Here is a 19,599-nt window from a genome sequence, read left to right as displayed (position 1 = left end):
GTATTGGGAGAGAGAAATTTCATAACCGGAGGATCCCTCTTAGCCCTTTATTTATGGGCGGAAGCTAAAAAGCTGTGTAACTATTTGGAGAAATCATAGGGCTAACTCAGGCACCGCGTGATGAAACTGTCGAATGAAATTAATGAGGTAGTTATTACATGTCTGTCCTTCTGACCTTCTTAAGTTAGGTGAGTGGTATCACCTCATGGCATATGAAGCCACACTTATTAATTACATGACTTGACAACCAGGAGCCGAGAGTGTGGAGAGCTTGCTTTGCTTTACTCATTATCATTTTTAAATAGGGTGATGTGACTGGACTATGAAGAGGCCTCCTGAGGGTCAATGACAATACTGGGATCAGTAGCCGAAATTAGGTGGCCGAAGTGACCTGAAGTAAATAAATCAGAAGCAGTTGGCTGAGCTCCAAAGTTTCCTAATGTGCCTCAAGTCTTCGGCTAGTATGATATTACCCCCAACATTGACAGACATGCAATAACTATCTCATCAATCTCGATTGACAGATTCGCCATGCCACATCTGAGTCGACCCCATGATTTCTCCAAAAGATTACATGGTTCTTCAGCCTCCGTCCATAAATAAAGGACCAAAAAGAACCCTCCAGGTATGAAATTCCTCTCTCCTAACACGTTCACTCTTTTCTATCTATTGTCGGAATTCTAATTTGAACATCGGATGATCTCCATCGGAGTCATACCCAGTTAGAAACTTTTCTTGCAGGTTCTGTCACCGTCAACCTGCCGTCGCAACCCAACTCCAATCAATCCGACCTCGAAATAAATTTTTACGTCAATAGATTTCATATTATTTTTCTTCTCATTTTCAGTGTTCGGGCTTGATTTTCGGCAGCATCAAGATTCAAGGCACTCAACTTTATGATGTCATCAACCATTTCTAGGTGTAAATTGATAAAGAAGTTTCTATTCTTCTGTATCTTATTTATATACTTTGGAGTAATAGTTGCATGAATTGATTGTGATTACTTCAGTGGGCCAGTTCGAAAGGATCGCGGTGACCTAATTTTCTTTCAGATTCCACAACCCATTATCCACCGACAGCAGAGTCACCTCTTTTAAAAATAAAACAGCTGTTGCGCGTTTGCTGGAAAAAGTGGAGTTATAACAAACTCAAAAGAGTCATCATATTTGTTGGCACTGAATAAGCTTTGCCATTTAATAAAACAGGTAATGTAAATGACAACCGTGTTGTCCTCGTTATCTTGTATAGAATGCACACTTGTTAGATAATAGTATTAGTTGATAATTCTTACTCAGCTTTCTTTTTATGAACTTTACAACCATCAACCATTCATTATCTATGTTGTTAACTCTTTAGAAAAAAGAAAAAGGAAATTGCCGAGTTTATATGAAGGCATTACTAGTGCAATTTTTACGTTGCTTTGATAGGGGAGACATTACGAGGGAGATTTCATATTATTAATTTAGAAAATGCCTGTGGCGACTAAGGACATCCATTATTTAAGGTCAATCTGTTAGCACAAAGAAATAGCAGAATCACAGAGACACCAAAAGCTGAACCTTGTCCTGTTGCATATGAAACCAAATTAGAGCATACATTGATACCTGAAACCTGTGCAGCTGCCGGCTGAAAGCCAATACAATGAAAAGAGATGATACATTTATTCGATGTGTCGAAGTATCATACAGCAAGCAGTGGTTGGTGCAGCCCATCTGTACCATCAACGAAAGCTTAGCTCATGTAATGATGTAAGCATGATATACCTTCCAATTCTTGAAGCATCAAACAAAGAAAGTAGTTGATCAGTCTCTGGTCTACTTCTTCCTGCAATTATAACCAGCCAGTGAGCTAGTATATGACCGTCAAGGTCAAGTTTAGTGGTGACATTTTATTTTTCTATTACACATACAAGATTGATGAAGAATTGTAATTTCCTTCATCTCATCAAAGATTTTCGCGTCGCTTGGAATTACCAAGCCAGGTGCTGATTTTGATGAGCATTTATGTGTCGTTGCTGGTGTGCTTTCAATTTTTAGTATTCATAACTTACTTGTGAGACATGGCAGAGATATTATGATGGATAATTACATGTAGGGTTAATGTGAGAACCAATTACAAATCTATCACATAATTTTTGCAAGCTGTGCAACAGCCATTATAATCAATGGCCAAGGAATCAAAAAGAATTAAAAAAGCGAGTACCCACCATCCACATCCGGGCTTTCTTATCACCAAATCAAAAGAAAACAAGTCACCCACAATATACAAAGTGGATGGTGCTTCCCTTTTGACTATGGTGTGATGGTGTGACGTAGCACCAAAAAAAAAAAAAAAAAAACAAAGCAAGAAAAAGAAGTTTGGCAACCTCATTATAACCTTTTAGTCCACAGGCAGCACAAAGCGCTACTCCAACCACCAAAGACCAAAACCATCAACATGGTTGAGGAGAAGAAGAAACACCAACACCAAAATCAACAACAACAACAGCCCAACAAATCCACCTCGGACCCTCACTTCAAGCCAACCTCCGATGTCAAAGGCATCCGCTTCGGCGGCCAATTCGTCGTCAAGTCGTTCACCGTCCGGCGAGCCACGCCGCTGGAACTGCTACGCCTCCTCGACATCCCCCCTTCCTTCCTGAGCCAGTGCCAGGCCCTTCCTTTCCCTTCAACCACCACTTACTTGCCCACCAACTTCACCATCTTAGCACACCATGCATGGCACACGCTCACCCTCGGCCTCGGCACCAACAAGTCCAAGGTGGTTCTCTTCATCTTCGAGTCCGAGAGTATGAAGTCAGCCGTAGACCAGCTCTGGCCACCCATGATTCCTCTGGGTGATGTCAATAAGAAGCTCATTCGGGGGCTCTCGGGATGCGAGATGGCACGGTTCAAGTTCAGGAAAGGATGTCTCACCTTCTACGTTTATGCTGTGCGGCGGCTGGGCGCCGCCGGCTTCTCATGCGCTGATGATTTGAGGAGCATTCTGGAGGCGGTGGTGGCTCTAAAAGATTTCTTGGACCACACAGCAATGCTTGCGTTGCCCAGCCTCCGGAGCATCACTTTCCCACCGCCGGTCGCCATGGCGCATTGAGCCTTTCCCCTTGGTTTCTCTCTAAGGTAACATCAGTCTGATCTTCTTTTTCACAATTTTCTTTGAGTTATTTGACCAACTAAGGAGGTAATTTGAACATCTTGAGATTGTTTAATTTTTTCAATGCACCTTCGTCTGTCCCTCTTTTCGCGATGCATTGATCAAGTGTTTGTAAACTGTAGAGTCTTTTTTCTCCGGTACAGGGTGCAGAGAGTTGTGTATGAGTCGATTTACACAAAACTCGTCCTCTTTTGTCTGTAAACATTTGAGCCTCGACAGTATTTTGGTTCATTTTCTTCAATACATGAGAATTGCTTGTCGGTCGTGTTTTACCTGACGGTAAATATTCACTCTTCCTGGGGCTGGCCGCTGGTGCTCGTAATATTGGAAGTATTATTATCATGGGGGAAAAATTAAGCTCATCGTTAATTCTCTCTCACCATAAAGTGATTTTAATCCTTTAATTTCTGTTGTGTACCTAAATTTTGTTCTTGGTGGTGGGAACAGAATCCCTTGGGGGTGAAAGTGACCTAATACATAATCTTTGAGGAAGATGATTTAGGTAGGGAGCGGTCACAGGAATCTTGTGGTGCTGTTTCTTTTTGTTAGGAAGGGAAAGTGTGAGGAAAATGGCTTCCATCATGCGAAAAGCAATGAAGGCGGCCCAAACCCGACCAGCTATGTTCCCAATTTTGACCCTTCAGTTTACCAAAGAGACAGACGTACCTGCAAATTTATGCCGCTTTGACCACGCCCGGGACCCAACCCCAACTCTCTCCCCCTCTCTCCACTCTTTCAAAACTGGCATCATAAAATAACTACTAGGTTCGCGCGCAAAAATACATGCTTTAGCACCTGTGCGCCACTGTGTTCATGTGCGACGTAGAGCCCACCGGTGGTGCATAAATGGCTGGATCAGTTTTTTTTTTTAAAAAAGGAAAAAGTTATATTTTTTGGGAAGGGAGAAAGGGCTTATATTATTTCAAGGAATAGATGCAGAGTCCGATATTAATTCAACCATTCAACTGATCATTTCACGATAAGTTGTCCGCTGATTTTCTCAAATACAAGGTGCCTTCTAAATCCAAATTTAGGTCCATGATTATTATATGCACAAATTTGTATCCATGAATGAGAATAAATATATAATAACATATAAACAAGAGATACATCAATTACTTGTTAGTAAATAAATACTATTTTGAAAATTTATTTTTGTTTCTAATAAAAAGCATTTTTAAATTAAACTCAAATACCAACTATTTCAATTAAAACAAGGGCACACGGCTCACTCACCTTCGGGCTATCCAGTGAGTACATAAGAAACACCAGCAGTAATGTCAATTAAAACATTTTAAAACAATGTTGAACAGGAAGGGTTAAGAATATCACAAATCAAACAAGCAACAAATTGGAAAAGGTTTCCTGGGGTATCTCATCACAAATATATCATCAGGCTGCCAAAGGTACCTATATGCGACAGGTACTTGACATCTTTTATTCCCACTGATACGAAGCAAGGCTACAAATTCTTTTCGAAGCCAGACCTGCAAATCCCTGTGAGCTAAACAGCTTATAGGATCCTAAACCGGCAATATCTTCAGCTGAGAGGAACTTTACAGATGCCACTGATAATTCACCTGAAAAAAGCATTAAACATGATAATCATCAAACCTTCGCATGTATACCAAGTTGAACACAGTACAGATAAGGTCCACTGTGAAACAATCAAATCTGAGGATACTGCACCATCTACAATGATTTGCCTCATATACAACTTATAAGCAAGAACAACAGCTTAGATGACCTATTCTCCAAGAAGCAATCCATGAGATAGTAAACAAAATTGGGTCATGATGTGCTGGCATCAAACTTTTGACTTTATAAAAGAGATGCTTTGCTATGCACCAGTGTGTCCCAACCCCACCAACTACATTGTATAAAATCATAAACAATCCATACGGGATCAGCCTGATTATGTGACTTGCCAGATCGTCACTTTTTGGACGCCAATCACAAGGGTCCTGGTAACACTGCTCGGTCACTTGGGTGCATTATAGCGTAACTAAGCAACTGAAAGCAACAATTTCATCAATGATAAATATGCATCATGAACTGGTACTATATTTATGTTCAAAGACTTCTGGTTCAAGTTTTTCTCCTACCAAAAAATATCGATGTATGTAAATTAAGGGGGTTTAAAACATGAAGTTGAAAGGAACTTAGAAACCATTTATAATCTATGTGAATTACAACCACGTAAATCACAAATGCAAAGAACAGATGCAATAGTAAAGATCAAATGATATCAAAGAAACAGGATCATCATGTTTCAACTTTTTGTATGTTGTTATATAAAGATGCAAAATAAATGCCACTTGGTTGTCCTATAACTTCTTAGATGAGCAATTTTTTTTAATTTACATTTTCAAATACAATAGGAAGAAATGCAAACTTAAAAATAAATAAATAAAAGCAATAATTCCAACTTCTCTAGTTTGAAATTTCCCTACAAACCGGACAAGTCATGGTATAATGCTTTACACGGCTGCACCTAAAGGAACTCCTTTCAATAGAAATAAATCCAAAATAAAATAACTTGAGGACGAGTGCTAGAGAGAGAGAGAGAGGAGGGGGGGAGGGGCATGCTGGAAGCTCTTAAACACAAGTTTTCAACTCCAAAGTGGTGCTTGTCACAGATGTGAAGTATATTTATTTGAACCAACATAAGCCAGAAGGAAGCTTGTCTCCACATGGATTCAATTCAATCATGTACATGAACAATTTCAACCTCAGATACAAGGAGATAATTGCAGGAGAACTCTAATGCAAGATCAAACTAATAATTTTCTCACAACTGATTGATTTCACGAACTCAGTAAAATAACACTAAACAAGATAGCGTTGCCAAATGATGAATGAAGATCTCAAGCCATGAACAAACAGTGAGAAGCTTCATTGACTTAAAGCAACGACCTCATAGAGCAGAACTAGAAGAAAAGTGGATAAGATCAGATGATAGTGTATATGGCATGATTTCCTTCAAAAGGATAATTAACAAGAGACACTACATGGGAAGGTTGACTGATGAATAGTTGAAGATAACACATACCATCATCCAGATTTTAATGTGAGGAAACTATCTTGTAGCACTTAATGATTAGTCTCAAGTTTAACTCACCATTTCTTGTAGCTTAGAGCATTACAGTAAAAAAAAAAAAAGCAAATAAGACATGATGTAGTCAATGTAGTTCACAAACCACATCTGGTTTACAAATCGTTCCAAATAAACTTCTGGTTCTAAGTTGTCATTTAAGTTTTTCACAGAACAAAAACTAAAAAAACCTTAATTTTCCTTTGAATGTCCTATTTTCACTGAACTAACTTTTGCAAAATGATAGGTAGGTTACCAAAAGGAACAAAGATGTAAGTTCTTTGAACCTAAACACGTCAGTAAAGCAGATGAAGATATAGTTGATCTTTTTATAAATAATGGAAAAATTTTATAAAAAAAAAAAATCGATAAAAAAACAGTAATACAAACAATGGCTAAAATTAAGCAATTGAAATTGGTTCTAAGTTCGATGTCTTCCGGGTGATGGATACTCTACCAACCCAAAACACTGTATGGAAAGTTGTGCCACTGGTACTAATTAACAAAATTTGTAGTTTTATGCCTCCAATAAGTACAACAATTTACTATTTGCAAGTGAAGGTTCGACTTTTCATTAAATTGCAAGAAATTAAAAAATTGGAAATATTTTCAAACGTAAATCATTTTACCGATAGTATATGCTCACTAAAATCTATCTAACAGGTTGTCATGAATTAATTAAATTTTTAACATATAAACCCAATAGCATTATCTTCCAAAATGTGTCCATGCAGAGACGCAAGATGGAGTAATACTTCCATGATGAGTTAAGCGTAAAAAACCATGTACATTTTTCGCTTGCAAGAGTTATATGGCAGCTTTATGCCATGAAAAAATAAAGTTGAAGACTAAGTGAAAAGAGGGCCATCTGACATAAATGCATCAAATTCCCAAACCAGTCATCATCTTTACCTATTTGTGAGTACAAAACTTCCAGAAGGAATCCTTAAAGATCCACAAGATCCATTTGATAGAGACTTCATCCAAGAGTATCTGTTGCAAATACTATTATATTAATGGGGCAACTTTTGTGCCTTCAATGATGGTTGTTGAGCAATACCTGGATCCATTTTAGCTGATTCACCTATGTCATACATATGACCTCCTATGTAGCCCATGTGACCTTCTGATGTATTATCATTTGATTATAAGCAACATAAGCAAAGGAGCTTGCATCATTCCATTATTAATCCAATCGTTTGATAACTGCATTCATTATTAAGTTTTGAATATGAAAATGTCAGCATCATAACTCGAAATCACATGGATCTGGAGGCAACTTGAACATAATAAAGGCAAACTGATATTGAAAAGGAAGATAAGATATTATGCATTGCAATTTCTTCTATTTCTTTTATTAAGTAAATATTTGAATTATGGTTATCTTTTATTTTACAAATGAGAAGCCTTCTGATACAGTGGAAAGGGTTTAAGGAATCAATTTTTTTACTATGATCCAAAACCCAGTTCCACTTCTGATTTCAGCTGGAGGTCTATTCACCAATTTTGATGAATTCAGCTTAACTTTTGGCCAAAATATGATGAAACTGAAATGTAAGAGATTTTTAAAGAAAAAATCTAGGTGGAAATTCAAGAAGGTTTTTTAGATATGTTTCTAGTGCCTTTTCCATTGTTTGGGGCATTCAGCATATTTTGTATAGTTCAAATGATTTGTAATCTTTTAAAAAAATGTGAAGATTATCTAAAATTTCTGAAAAATGCACAAGAAAAACAATAAAAACTTGTGAAGGCCAAAAGAAATAGAGCAAACATCCTTTTGAAGTGTAATATACTACTTAGCATCTAATGCACCAAATATATAATTCAAGTCCAAATAACAAATATTAGTATTACCAAAGACATATATACAGTGGAAATCTTAAATATCACATTTGTAATAATGTTCAAACTTAACCCATCACTCACTTCAATTTTTTAAATGCAACAGTTAGAAAAAAAAAAAAAGAAGGAAGGTTTGCTATCAACAATTTATCGCCCAAATACAAACAATAGTTCAAATACATTTGTATATTGCTGAAATGTGATAAAAAAACACATTTCTCAACTCAAAATATTTAGTTTTTTTTTTTGTTTACAAAAGTATATTTCCCCATTATTCAGGAGGAGGGAAGGACAAACATATACATCGAATTTAACCACTAGTTATTCCATGGAAACCAACAAAGAAGAATTGAAACCAGCTAGTTCTGACAAAAATTTGCCAAAATTGTTGAAGCTTATACAGAATCAAGTTCGGCCAAGATTGAAATACTATAGCTGGAATAAAAATATTCCAGTCATAACTAATAAGATGAGTTAAAAACTATAACATGATATGAATAGATGCCATCCATTTTAAGCATATGACTATTTGTTCAGAAGATCCCTCAAGCAGAGGGGAGGGATGTAGGTGGATCAAACTAGAGTTTGTTTTATTTGGGTGGGCAACATTTTGGAGTTTTTTGGTGGCCTTAAGAATCATATTTAGAAAGCCCTTAATGATAAAGTAGTTTGCGATGTTTCGAAAAACTGCCATCTTGGATCGTTAAAGGGCTACCTCGGTGCCAACCTTACTACTACAAGTTTCAGTACGAAGGATGAGATGAATTTATGAAGTAGTATTCAATGTTGCCAGGTGTAATTGATATTGACTTGCTACATTTAATTTGAATTAGTATTTACCGTTTCATTTTTCTAGATTATAACTATTTGATTTACATTTTTCCTAAGTCATTATTTAACTTTTTTAGTTTATAATTTTTAGACTGCCATGACCTCTGGATGCCTACCCAGCACCTAAGCACCCAGTGACCCTATAGTGATAAATCTGCTGCCACCTAAAATCATTAGAAACAATGCTAGTTGAGTTGAGCATAATAACATTGCTAGTTTGAGACTTGTTTTAATGGCCTTGCACATTCAAGCTATATCTAGAAACTTACCAATTGCTATAGAATTTCCATGTGTTCATTTTTAAGAGGCTATCAGAGTATAAGACAAGGTTTTAGTTCTTTTGATTGTGTATGGTACCTCTCAAGCATTGAGTACTATTCTCATTTTCTACCATAGAATAGACTCTCATGGATCAATGTTCATTTTCTATCCTTGGATCTAAAATTATGTTTTGAGATTTCAGTTTTCAGAGAAAAATGTAGACCTGATCTAAAATCAGATAACGCATACCTCTGAGCATGATATTCTCCTTTTGGCTTAGATTATTATGTTAATTATTAAAAAAATAAAGATCCTTCTTCAATATAAGGATAACCCTATTCACATGCATGACTGATTATGGAACACCACTTCACTTTAAGCACACTTATTTAGTTGTTGACCAGCTGACTAAATTTCATGATGACTATGTGATGAGTACTGAAAATATATCAATAAAAGCATTAATTTATACAATAATTTATATTTATTCCTTAAGAATTGACGCTTTTATTTATCTTTTGCAAAAAATATGATCGCCAATAAAAAGAGCCCGATTTGTAGGTTAAAATGAAGAAAATTTAGAGCAAATCAGACTTAAAACGAATCCAGAATAAAGACTCAAATCCAAATTGAAAATAGACTCAAAATTGGCCCAAAAGTCAAATCAAACCAGCCCAAATTAATTTAAACCGATCGCCCGATGTACGGTGGACCGATCGCTTGGTCCATAGGATCAAAATCACGGTCCACAAAAAAAATCACCCGATCTTTGTCACGGTTTATGAGAGGGCGGCTGAGTTTTTGTGCGATCGAACGGTTGAGAGGCATTGAACACGCAATCGGACGGCTGAGGGAGCTCCTTCCCATATCCATCAATGGTGGCCCACTCCTAACATGCGATCTGACGGCTCCAAGCAATCCGAAGCGAGATCGGACGGTCTTGGTTCGTTGCCGATGGGAAAACTAAACAGAAGGATTTGTTTTTGGTGCCATCCGACAGTCCAGAGCTAATCTGATGCAAGATCGGACGGATGATATCGAATCCGACTTTGATAAGGCCTGATGCGGTGAATTTCGGCGAGATCTGGAGCGTCCAAACGCCATCCGACGGCCAAAAAGCTGTGACACAGGTTGGACACGTTTTTGAGGGATTTTGGGACTTCATTTTCTATCAAAAAAAGAAAAAAAATTCACCTATAAATAAGGAGGTTCGGGAACAAAAGAAAAAGCAGAAAAATAGTAGAAAAAAATTAGAAAAAAATAAAAAAATGTAGGGATCCAAAGAGAAGAAGGAGAGAAGCCCAGTTTGCTCTACGAAGTTTGAAAGAAGGAGAGGTCATCAACCATCTTCCCAACGAGACTGTGCCGATCAACTTCAGATCTTTGTTACAGTTTTATTTTATTTTATTTTATTTTATTTTATTATTTTTTTTAAATTTTTTGTAATTGAATTTTAATTTTAATAAATGTAAAATTTATTTTATTGTACTTTTAAATTTCTACTCTTTATTTTTATTACAAGTAGATGCTAAGATCTAGTTAGTAGATCTTAATACCAATTTATTTTTATGCTCTTTAAATTTTTATTCTTTATTTTTATTGCAAGTATAAGCTAAGATCTAAATAGTAGATCTTAATACCAAGTTTATTTTTCTACACCGTTTAATTTTTGTCTTCTGTTTATAATTCTGTTTTCAAAATCTTTTTTTTTCTTTTTATAAAAATCAAAGTTATCAAATCAAAGCACTGTCTTATCAAATCAAAGCACTGCCTTCTCTATGAATTCGACCCGACTCGCTACTTTATACGTATTTTTAATATCTTTTAGAAATCAGATTTAATTTGATAATCACGATGTCCTAACGATAATATCACGAATTATCACCATGCAAATTCAGAGGTTCTATAACATTGCATAGGTGGAAGAGCTCTTACAATTGCAAAAAATAAATGTTGCAAGACAAAGAAGGCTAAATTTGATATTTGATAAAATACCAGGAGAGAATATAGTAAACATGAGCCCTAAGGATTTTCTAGAACACGGCTATAGCAACACAAGCTCTTATAATCACTACAATAATGAATGCAAGAATAAAAATAAATAAGCTTGACTGTACCAGGGTAGACAATAGCAAGGATCAGCATTAGCAGATTATGACAACCATCACATTACATTTATAAACTACAAGCACACTGGAAATCATAGTGAACAGTATTGTCTAAAAATGTAAGCTTGAAGAGAATAGACAATCCGCATTAATAGCAATGGAAAGGTTGCATCAATGACACACGGTAATTACCATTGCCTTGTTCAATCCTTCTCTTTATGCTTATGGTTCCTGCTACTGTCCTCGGACCGCTTCCTCCCCTTTCTTCCACGAGACTCTTCATCATCCAATCCACTACTTTCAGAGGAAGCAGCACTCCTCTTCCTCCGGTACTCGTGGTGCCTGCTGGACTTCTTCCAATCATCCAGTGATCCATCACTATCAGACTCTTCTGATGACTCATCATTGGACTCATCCCTCTTATGATGGCTTCTACGCCTCTTCTTCTCCTTCCTACTCTTCCTGTGCCTATGGCCCCCATCCTCCTCTTCCTCATCATCATACAAACGTCTGTGCCTCCTTCTCTTCTCCCTCCTCCTATCCTCCTCCTCGGTATCAGTCTCATCACTCCGGCTCGACCTCTTCCCGCTCCTCTTCTTGGACCTCCCTCTCCTCCTTCGACTCCCCTTCTTCTCCTCCCCAGAGTCTTCTTCCGCCAGCGATCTCTTCTTGGAAGAAGATTTCTTCTTTCTCAATCTCTCAGCAATGATCTTTTCAATCTCCGGGTCCACGACAGAATCCGAGCTCTCACTGTCCTCTTCTTCGTCGACCTCCTCCTCGCTCTCCTCCTCCTCGTCCTTCTTCCCAGCGGCCTTCTTGATCTTCTCGAAGACGGTTGTGGCAGTCTGAAGGGCAGCGGCGTCCTTATCCTTGTCGTCCTTGACGCTGAGGAAGTTGCGACACTGGAATGTGAGGTGGCCTACGCGGCCGCACTTCTTGCAGGAGCTGCGGGTCTCGTTGGAGTTGGACCCCGTGATGCGGGCGAGGGCGAGGATGCCCTGGAAGCTGGCGTAGGCGTTCTCGGCGCCGTCGTCACCGGGCACGCCGGAGTTGTCGGCGTGGCCCTTGGAGCTGTCCTTGTCCTTATTGGTGGGGGCGTAGGGGTCGTAACCGATGGCGCTCTGCCAGATCCCGTGGGTCTGGAGGGCGGCGCTGCTGTGGACCCGGTTGTTCGCCGGCATCCGCACCCTTCCCGCCGTCGCCGGCATCTTGGCGGCCGATGAAGGAGACAGAGATCGATTCGAGGGCTACGGTACGGGTTTCAGAGAGGGGGAATTCGAGGGTTAAGGTAACGAATTGGGAGAACAGGGGTCGAAGTGGGAGCACAGGGTATGAGAATATTTTTTGTTTTCGAAACAGTGTGGTTTGTTCTTCTTTGCTTTATATAGGACGTGGCTCCGAGGACACGGTGATTGTGGGAGAGGCTCATTGCCGTCCGTTTATTTTTTTAAAGGGCTGTCGTGGTGACTTTGGCGGTGATCAAAATATCGAACAGCGTTACACGAAACGCGTTTTCCCTTTTGGACAAAGTATCGACCGGCGATCGATCAATCCACACTCATTTTTTGTATGCTGCACCCTATTCATTTCCCTCCTTCAAACTAAAATAATCAGAGTATATACATACATACATATATACTGTTGATGCTAAAATTCATTGACATCAGATTCGCTGGAGTTGCAGGTGTGAACAAGATCTCCAGATGGTATATTTGTAAAAAATTCGGATCAAAAAGTGCTCCGATGGAGATCCTCCGATGCTTAAGTCAGATAGTAGAACTAACAGATAGAGGAGTGTAGGACTTAGAAAAAATTACCTATCAGGAGTCCCTCTTTTTGTCTCCTTCTATAGACGGAGGTCGAAGCCATGGTTGGCAAAAGAACTAACATGATTATGCGAGACTTGAGGCAGATTTTGCGTAATACGCCAACTGTTCAAGAGATTTTTGTATCGTGGAGATCATGGTTGCCTTATCTGCTCCCTAACAGCAGTGTTGTGGTCAATCTCCTGTTGCATCCATCGCCACAGAAGAGCACTTGCAAAAGAAGTCCTCATTGATCGGAATTGTGTCCGGCGAGTACCCTTCGATGTTTAAGTCAATGAAAAATAATGAACAGCAGATAAGAATTTTGAAATGGCAGAGTCTCAGTCCAGAATTATCTTACCCATACTGTTCATTTACCTCCCTTTTATAGATGATTCAGATGTAACCGTCGAGCACATAATCCTATTTTTTATGACACTAAATCATCGGATCATAATCATGGAGTTAATGGGTTGCTTATGCCCACTAATGACCATGACACGTAGTTGATAACCATTTATAACGGTTAGATATGTAGGTTCCACACATTTCGGCCTTATGTGATCGTGGGAAGATAAGCCGACTATATGTCGATATATCCGAATGAGCATCGGTCGGTAACTTGGATATATCGATGGTCATTAGTCGAATATTAACTAAATCATTGTGGGTGTCCGTTGATGGTTGAGAACAATCGACTGTCGGTCGGTCAGCGGATTATAAGTCGGAGTATTGTATTCATAAGGCCGATGTAGAGTCAGAGTCGGGGGTTGGTTGACTTGTCCCATTAGTTGCCCCCCACTCCCAAATCTAAGGTGGTCTGACATGTATATTGTCACGTGGTCTGTCACGTTGGACGAAAGAAGTTGTCACGTGCTGCTTCGAGCTCCGACTCGGTTATTGGTATTAATAACTTCTTGGAATATGAGAGATCTTCAGCTATTTTGTTATTTTGATAGTTGTGAAATCATCATTGGGCTGTTGTTTTGGGAAGACAACTCGGCGTCCAAAAAATTCAGATGATTTGATTTTGACTAACAGATCTTGGCCATGTGTCAAAATATCATTGGCCCTGAGCTGTTCATGCGGATATGGTGAGGTGGCATGATCTGGAAGCAGATGCGTCGAACCGTTCGATCAATGATCGATCTTGATGTCGCCACGCATCGACTCTGAGGAGATCCAGATTTGACCGATTTCATCTGGACCGTTGAGGAGTCCTATATATACACAGTCGCTTTCGTCTAGACTTTATTTTGCATTTGTCGCCATCCTCTGCAACAGAAGGTTCTACTGAAAGGTCGCCTTAGTACTAGGAGCTCCGAGTTCTGTTTCTTGCATCACTTTTGATCTCAGATTGAGTTCCCCTTTCCTTCTTCTAAGGTTTCTCTTCTTAGGTTTTTTTTTTCTAGTTCTCCATTTTTTATGGCTGGTAGAAAAGCTTCTTCTTTTCGGGATAGTCGGTTGGGGAATCCGACCGATGAAGCTCCATCGAGTCGAAAAATGGAAGCTTCTTCTTTATCCAGGCTCAATGTTGAACGGCTCTGGAAACAGTACCGTATCCTGGAGCAGTATCAGCTTTGGATAATCGGGTGAATTTTTCTCCTCCGGACTCGGTTGCAATTTATGTCGAGGACCTTCGGACCAGTCTTCGATTCTTGATTTCGGAGTTCGTCTGAAATCTTCTTGATTATTATGACCTCTGTCCTGCTCAGCTGGCCCCGAATTCCATCCAGCTGATCATCAGCTTTGCTATGTTGTGTCAGCTTATACCGACTGTTCCTTGTCTTTCCCTTTTTCGATCTTTCTTTGTCTTTCATCCTCATCTGAAGGCTAAGAGTCGGTGATTCTTCAACCTGAGGAAAAACCTTTCTTTTATCACCGATCTTCCATTGTCCATTCATAGATGGAAGAATCAATTTTTTTCATCTTTTTTTCTTCTCCTTGGGACTTTCCTTCATGCTGGGGTGATCCAAGGACTGGCCCTAACGAGAACAATCGGATGGAGGCCAATGATCGGAAAGATTTTCTCCGACTGAAAGATATGATAGTTCCACCACAACGAGAGCTGATGACCAAATAAGCTCTCTACAATGTCGGGCTTTGTTCGATCATTTCTTTAGGTATACAATAGTCGGCCACTTTATTTTTCTCGTCTATTTTTGAACTTTATACTAATCTCCTTGTTTTGATTGTAGCTATGCAGCCAAGAGCATGAGTGTCAGCTGTTGATATCTGCTCGCATGCTGCCAAGAAGAAGGCAGCAGTTGAAGCTAGATTCTCCCGACCGTCGAAGAAGGATCAGGTTACTATTCCATCGGTACTGGTGAGGGAATTCGACATTCTGTCGGAGATGGTTCCCGAACCAATCTTGGCATTGTCGGCCCCGACAACGCTTCCTGAGGTACCGTCTGCTGAAGATGGGATGGTAGGAGAGGATGGAGCTGCAACAGTACCATTAGCAGCTCCATCAGTAGATGTTCAGATCGGAGTGGGAGTCACGGCTGAACCCGAGTAGTTTGTAGCTGCGTCAGGCCGACAATGCTTCCTGAGGTGCCGTCTGCTGAAGATGGGATGGTAGGAGAGGATGGAGCTGCAACAATACCATTAGCAGCTCCATCAGCAGAGGTTTAGACCGGAGTGGGAGTCACGGCTGAACCCGAGCAGTCTGTGGCTGCGTTAGGCGTTCCCCCAGCGGAACATTCTCGGGTGCAGTCGAGCTCTGACTTCCCAGCATTCTCAAGTGTAGGACTACTGACCAGAGATAGGGGGAAGGCGCTAGCGACTTTAGCCGATAACGGATCATCTGTAGGCCTTCCGACTCTTTTTGGCATTTGGATCTGCGAGGGTGAGTTGGCCTTGGCCAATCTGGCATTAGCCAAGCAGCTTATCGAAGCTACTCTTCTCCCAATTGATCGGGAGAATAGGAAGAACCGAAGTGTCACTGAGATGTTTTCTTCATTTTACCTAATAATACTTGGGGTAAGTTTTTTCGATATTTCTTTTTTTTTATCTGATTTGATTTATCTTTTGCTTTCAGTGGGCACATGACATGCACGATCTAGAGAGTGGCTATCAGAAGATTGACAACTTTTGTTGATCGTGGATGGATAAGGTAGTGGCTGTCACTGTCGAAAAGAATACTGCCATCGAACAACTCCAAACGGCAACTGAATGGAAGAAGAAACTTCTAGAGTAGATCTCTCAAATGACGACCGACCTACAGTCTTCTAGAACAGACTTGAGTCGGCTCACCAAAGTATCTCATCCCTTGAGTCGTGGATCAAGAGCAAGAAGCACTCCATCCATCAACTCCGGAGAGAAGGGGATGGATGTATTGAAGAATTGAAAGCAAAGCACGGAAGGCATCGGGCCACCCTAAAAAGGCTAGCACTAGCCGATGCTGAGTCGGCCTCTGCGCAAGCTGAGGCAGAGTCAGCGAGGGAAGCCCTGAGTCTGGCCGTCTAGAACTTTAAAAATTTTGAAGAATTCAAGGAAGAAATTCTCAAAGATGGATATGCATCCTACTACATCAGGTACGAGGACAGTTGAGATGCGGTCGAAAAATTATATCTAGATTTGAACTTGAGCAGCATCCTTCCTCCTGATTTGGGAGATGAAGCTACTGAAGAGGGCACTATGCCGATCGAAAATGATGCACCGACTGCACCAAAAGCTATCCCAGTCGCTGATGCTGCGCTAGAGCAAGGAGATGAAGACAACGATTGGTGATTAGTGTAGTATTTTTATTTTTCTTTTTGTAATTGGAAGAATTTTGTAATCAAACTTTAGTTCAATTTTTGTAACTTTCCTTTTAATGAATGAAAGAATTTTTTCAAGTGCAAACTCTTTCTTCCTTTCTGTGTACCTGCAATGTTGTAGAATCGTAGTTTGACTACCGAATATCGATCGATGAATCGAACGTTCAGTAGTAATTGTAGAATTATTTATTAGTCGAATATCAATCGACATACTTTATCTTTTAGGTATTCGAATAGATAATGATAAGCCGAATATCCTTCGACTGACCGTAGTCAAGTCAATATGTCTAGTTATTTGATAAACGGTGGCAAGTCGAATATCTCTCTACTGATCATAGTCAAGTCGGTATAGTTTCAATTCGATCTGGATTGTATTGGCATAGTATTCCACTTAGTTAAAATTAAGTCGGCATAAATTATCGTTCAATTAGAGTCGGCTTTTACAATGAAAAGTCGAGATATAGTCGGTACTGAGATGCAGTCGGTATATCAATTTTTATAGTGAAAATTGAGATATAATCAATGTGTTGGTTTTTATAGTGAAAAATTGAAATGTAGTCAATAAAAATTGACCGTCCATTTATTGATCTAATATCACTTTGTAGTTGGTCGAAACTTTTATGATTCTAAAATTAAATGTTTTATTCGGAGCACTATACATATAAATAATTTTATTGATAATATATCTTTAAGTTGTCAACATTCCACGTTCGAAGAATAGTTGTTCCCTCAAGAGTTTTCAATCGATATGCATCCGATCTAAGTGTCTCGATTATTCTGTAGAGTCCTTAATTTGGAGATAATTTCTCCTGATCTAGAGGTTTTAAAACTTCTATTTTTCTTAGGACCAGATCTTCTGGATGGAAGACCTTCAGCTTAACTTTTGAATTATAATATCGGACTACTCTTTGTCGATATGCTGCCATCCGAACTTGAGCTTGCTGTCAGACTTCTGAAAGTAGGTCTAGATCGGCTCTCCAACATTCTGAATTGCTCGACTCATTGTATTGTTCCACCCTTGTTGATGGTAATTCGATCTCAAGTGAAATCATCGCTTTTGTTCTATAAGTCAGATTGAATGACGATTCTTCCATTGGTATACGAGAAGTTGTTTAGTATGCCCATAAGATCGAATACAGTTTTTCCACCCAAAGGCCTTTAGCTTCATTCAGTCTACTTTTGAGTTCATGCAAGATTGTTCGATTTGTCACTTCCACTTTATCATTAGATTGTAGATGGCCAACTGATGTGAGTTTATGTGTAATGTAGAATTTTACATAGAACTCTTTGAAGTTCTGATTATCGAATTGTCGATCATTGCCAGTGATGATGATATGTGGTAGATCGAATCTGCATATGATTAGCTTCTGAATGAAGTCTTCTATCTTATTTTCAGTGATCTGTACCAGAGGTTCAGCTTCCATCCATTTGGTGAAGTAATCAATGACAACTACTATGAATTTTTTTGACTAGATATTGGAGGAAAAAGATCAAGTATGTCTATTCCTCATTGTGCGAAGGTCCATGGTGTAACAATTGATGTCAACTGGCTGATCGGTTGGTATTGTTATTTGCATATTTCTGATATGGTTCACACATTCGAATTTAGCTGCATTTTTCTTCAAGGTGGGCCAATAATATCCTTGTCGTAAGATTTTGTAAGCCAAAGATTTGCCCCTCAAATGATTTTCATAAATTTCTTCGTGTACTTCTCTAAGTGCATAGTCAGCATCTATTGGTCTCAAATACTTTAGTAAGAGAAGAGAGAACGATCTTTTATAAAATTGATCATTTATCAAAATATATTGTGAGACCGTCCATCGAGTCGTTTGGCTTCTAAAGAGTCTGTTGGTAGAGTTCCATCAATCAAGTATTGGATGATTGGATCTATCCAGCTTGGCTCATCATTGAGTTGTAGTACTTCTTCGACTTTATCGATACTTGGCTGTTCAAGGCATTCGACAAATATCCGATCAAGCGAGTTGAATGAAGCAGTTGCGAGTCAAGAAAGTATGTCGGCTCGAGTATTTTCTATCTTTAGAATGTGAAAGATCTCAAAATATTTTAGGGTTGATATTAGATCTTTTGCCTTCTGAAGATACTTCATCGTAATGGGGTCTCAGGCTTCAAACTCGTCCTTAACCTGCCCAGTAATCAATTGTGAGTCAGTGAAGACTTTCAGGTTGTTGATGTTGAGCTCTTTAGTAATCTTCAAACCAACTAGGAGAGCTTCATACTCAGCTTGATTATTTGAAGCTTTAAAATTGAATCGAAGAGCATATTCAATTATCATCCCTTCAGAATTGGTAAGGATGAGATCAGCTCCACTATCCTGTGCATTGGATGCTCCATCAATATCTAACACCCATGTCGATATTGATTCAAGCTTGAGAGTTTCAATTGATTTTATTTTGTCATTTGATTCATCCTCAGGATATAGTACATTCAACAATAAAGTCGGCTAACACTTATGCCTTCATCAATAGACGTGGACAATATTGGATGTCAAACTCATTGAGTTTTATTACCCACTTTGCTATTCAACCTGAAGTATCAGGTCGGTACAAAATTATCTTCAACGACTAGTCTGTCAAGACAACAATGGGATATGCTTGGAAGTATGGGCGAAGTCGCTGCAATGATATGATTAGAGCATAGACCATCTTCTCCACCTTTGAATATCTTATTTCGGTATTGTGAAGTACCTTGTTGGTGTAGTAAATAGACCATTGAATTTAATTTTC

At 39.1% G+C, this 19,599-nt stretch overlaps 2 protein-coding genes across 5 annotated transcripts; one reads left to right on the top strand and one right to left on the bottom strand.

Annotated features, from left to right (window-relative positions):
- The first annotated feature begins 2,395 nt into the window (after window positions 1–2,395).
- LOC105052224 (uncharacterized) lies at window positions 2,396–4,005 on the top strand. Its single transcript, XM_010932962.4, has one exon. It carries the CDS (start codon window positions 2,437–2,439, stop codon window positions 3,091–3,093), a length of 657 nt encoding a protein of 218 aa, XP_010931264.1. The 5' UTR covers window positions 2,396–2,436; the 3' UTR covers window positions 3,094–4,005.
- A 407-nt stretch (window positions 4,006–4,412) lies between these two features.
- On the bottom strand, window positions 4,413–12,655 carry LOC105052223 (uncharacterized). 4 transcript variants are annotated; one of them, XR_012134919.1, is made up of 4 exons: window positions 11,482–12,655; window positions 7,308–7,453; window positions 7,160–7,240; window positions 4,413–4,733 (listed from the first exon to the last, which is right to left on the bottom strand). XR_012134919.1 is itself a non-coding variant. In XM_010932961.4 (2 exons), the coding sequence occupies exon 1, from the start codon at window positions 12,495–12,497 to the stop codon at window positions 11,493–11,495; it is 1,005 nt and encodes a 334-aa protein (XP_010931263.1). In that variant the 5' UTR covers window positions 12,498–12,655; the 3' UTR covers window positions 4,413–4,733; window positions 11,482–11,492. The 4 variants fall into 4 exon arrangements, 2 of the variants coding, with proteins under 2 accessions (XP_010931263.1, XP_029122619.1); XR_012134920.1 differs by lacking the exon at window positions 7,160–7,240; XM_010932961.4 differs by lacking the exons at window positions 7,160–7,240; window positions 7,308–7,453.
- Between the last annotated feature and the right edge of the window lie 6,944 nt (window positions 12,656–19,599).

This window comes from Elaeis guineensis, chromosome 10 (genome assembly GCF_000442705.2).
Source record: "Elaeis guineensis isolate ETL-2024a chromosome 10, EG11, whole genome shotgun sequence".
Lineage (NCBI taxonomy): Eukaryota > Viridiplantae > Streptophyta > Magnoliopsida > Arecales > Arecaceae > Elaeis > Elaeis guineensis.
This window is presented reverse-complemented; position numbering and strand designations above follow the sequence as displayed.

Coding starts and splice junctions, on each gene's coding strand:
- LOC105052224 (XM_010932962.4), top strand. CDS start 2,437: ATGGTTGAGGAGAAGAAGAAACACCAACACCAAAATCAACAACAACAA.
- LOC105052223 (XM_010932961.4), bottom strand. CDS start 12,497: ATGCCGGCGACGGCGGGAAGGGTGCGGATGCCGGCGAACAACCGGGTC.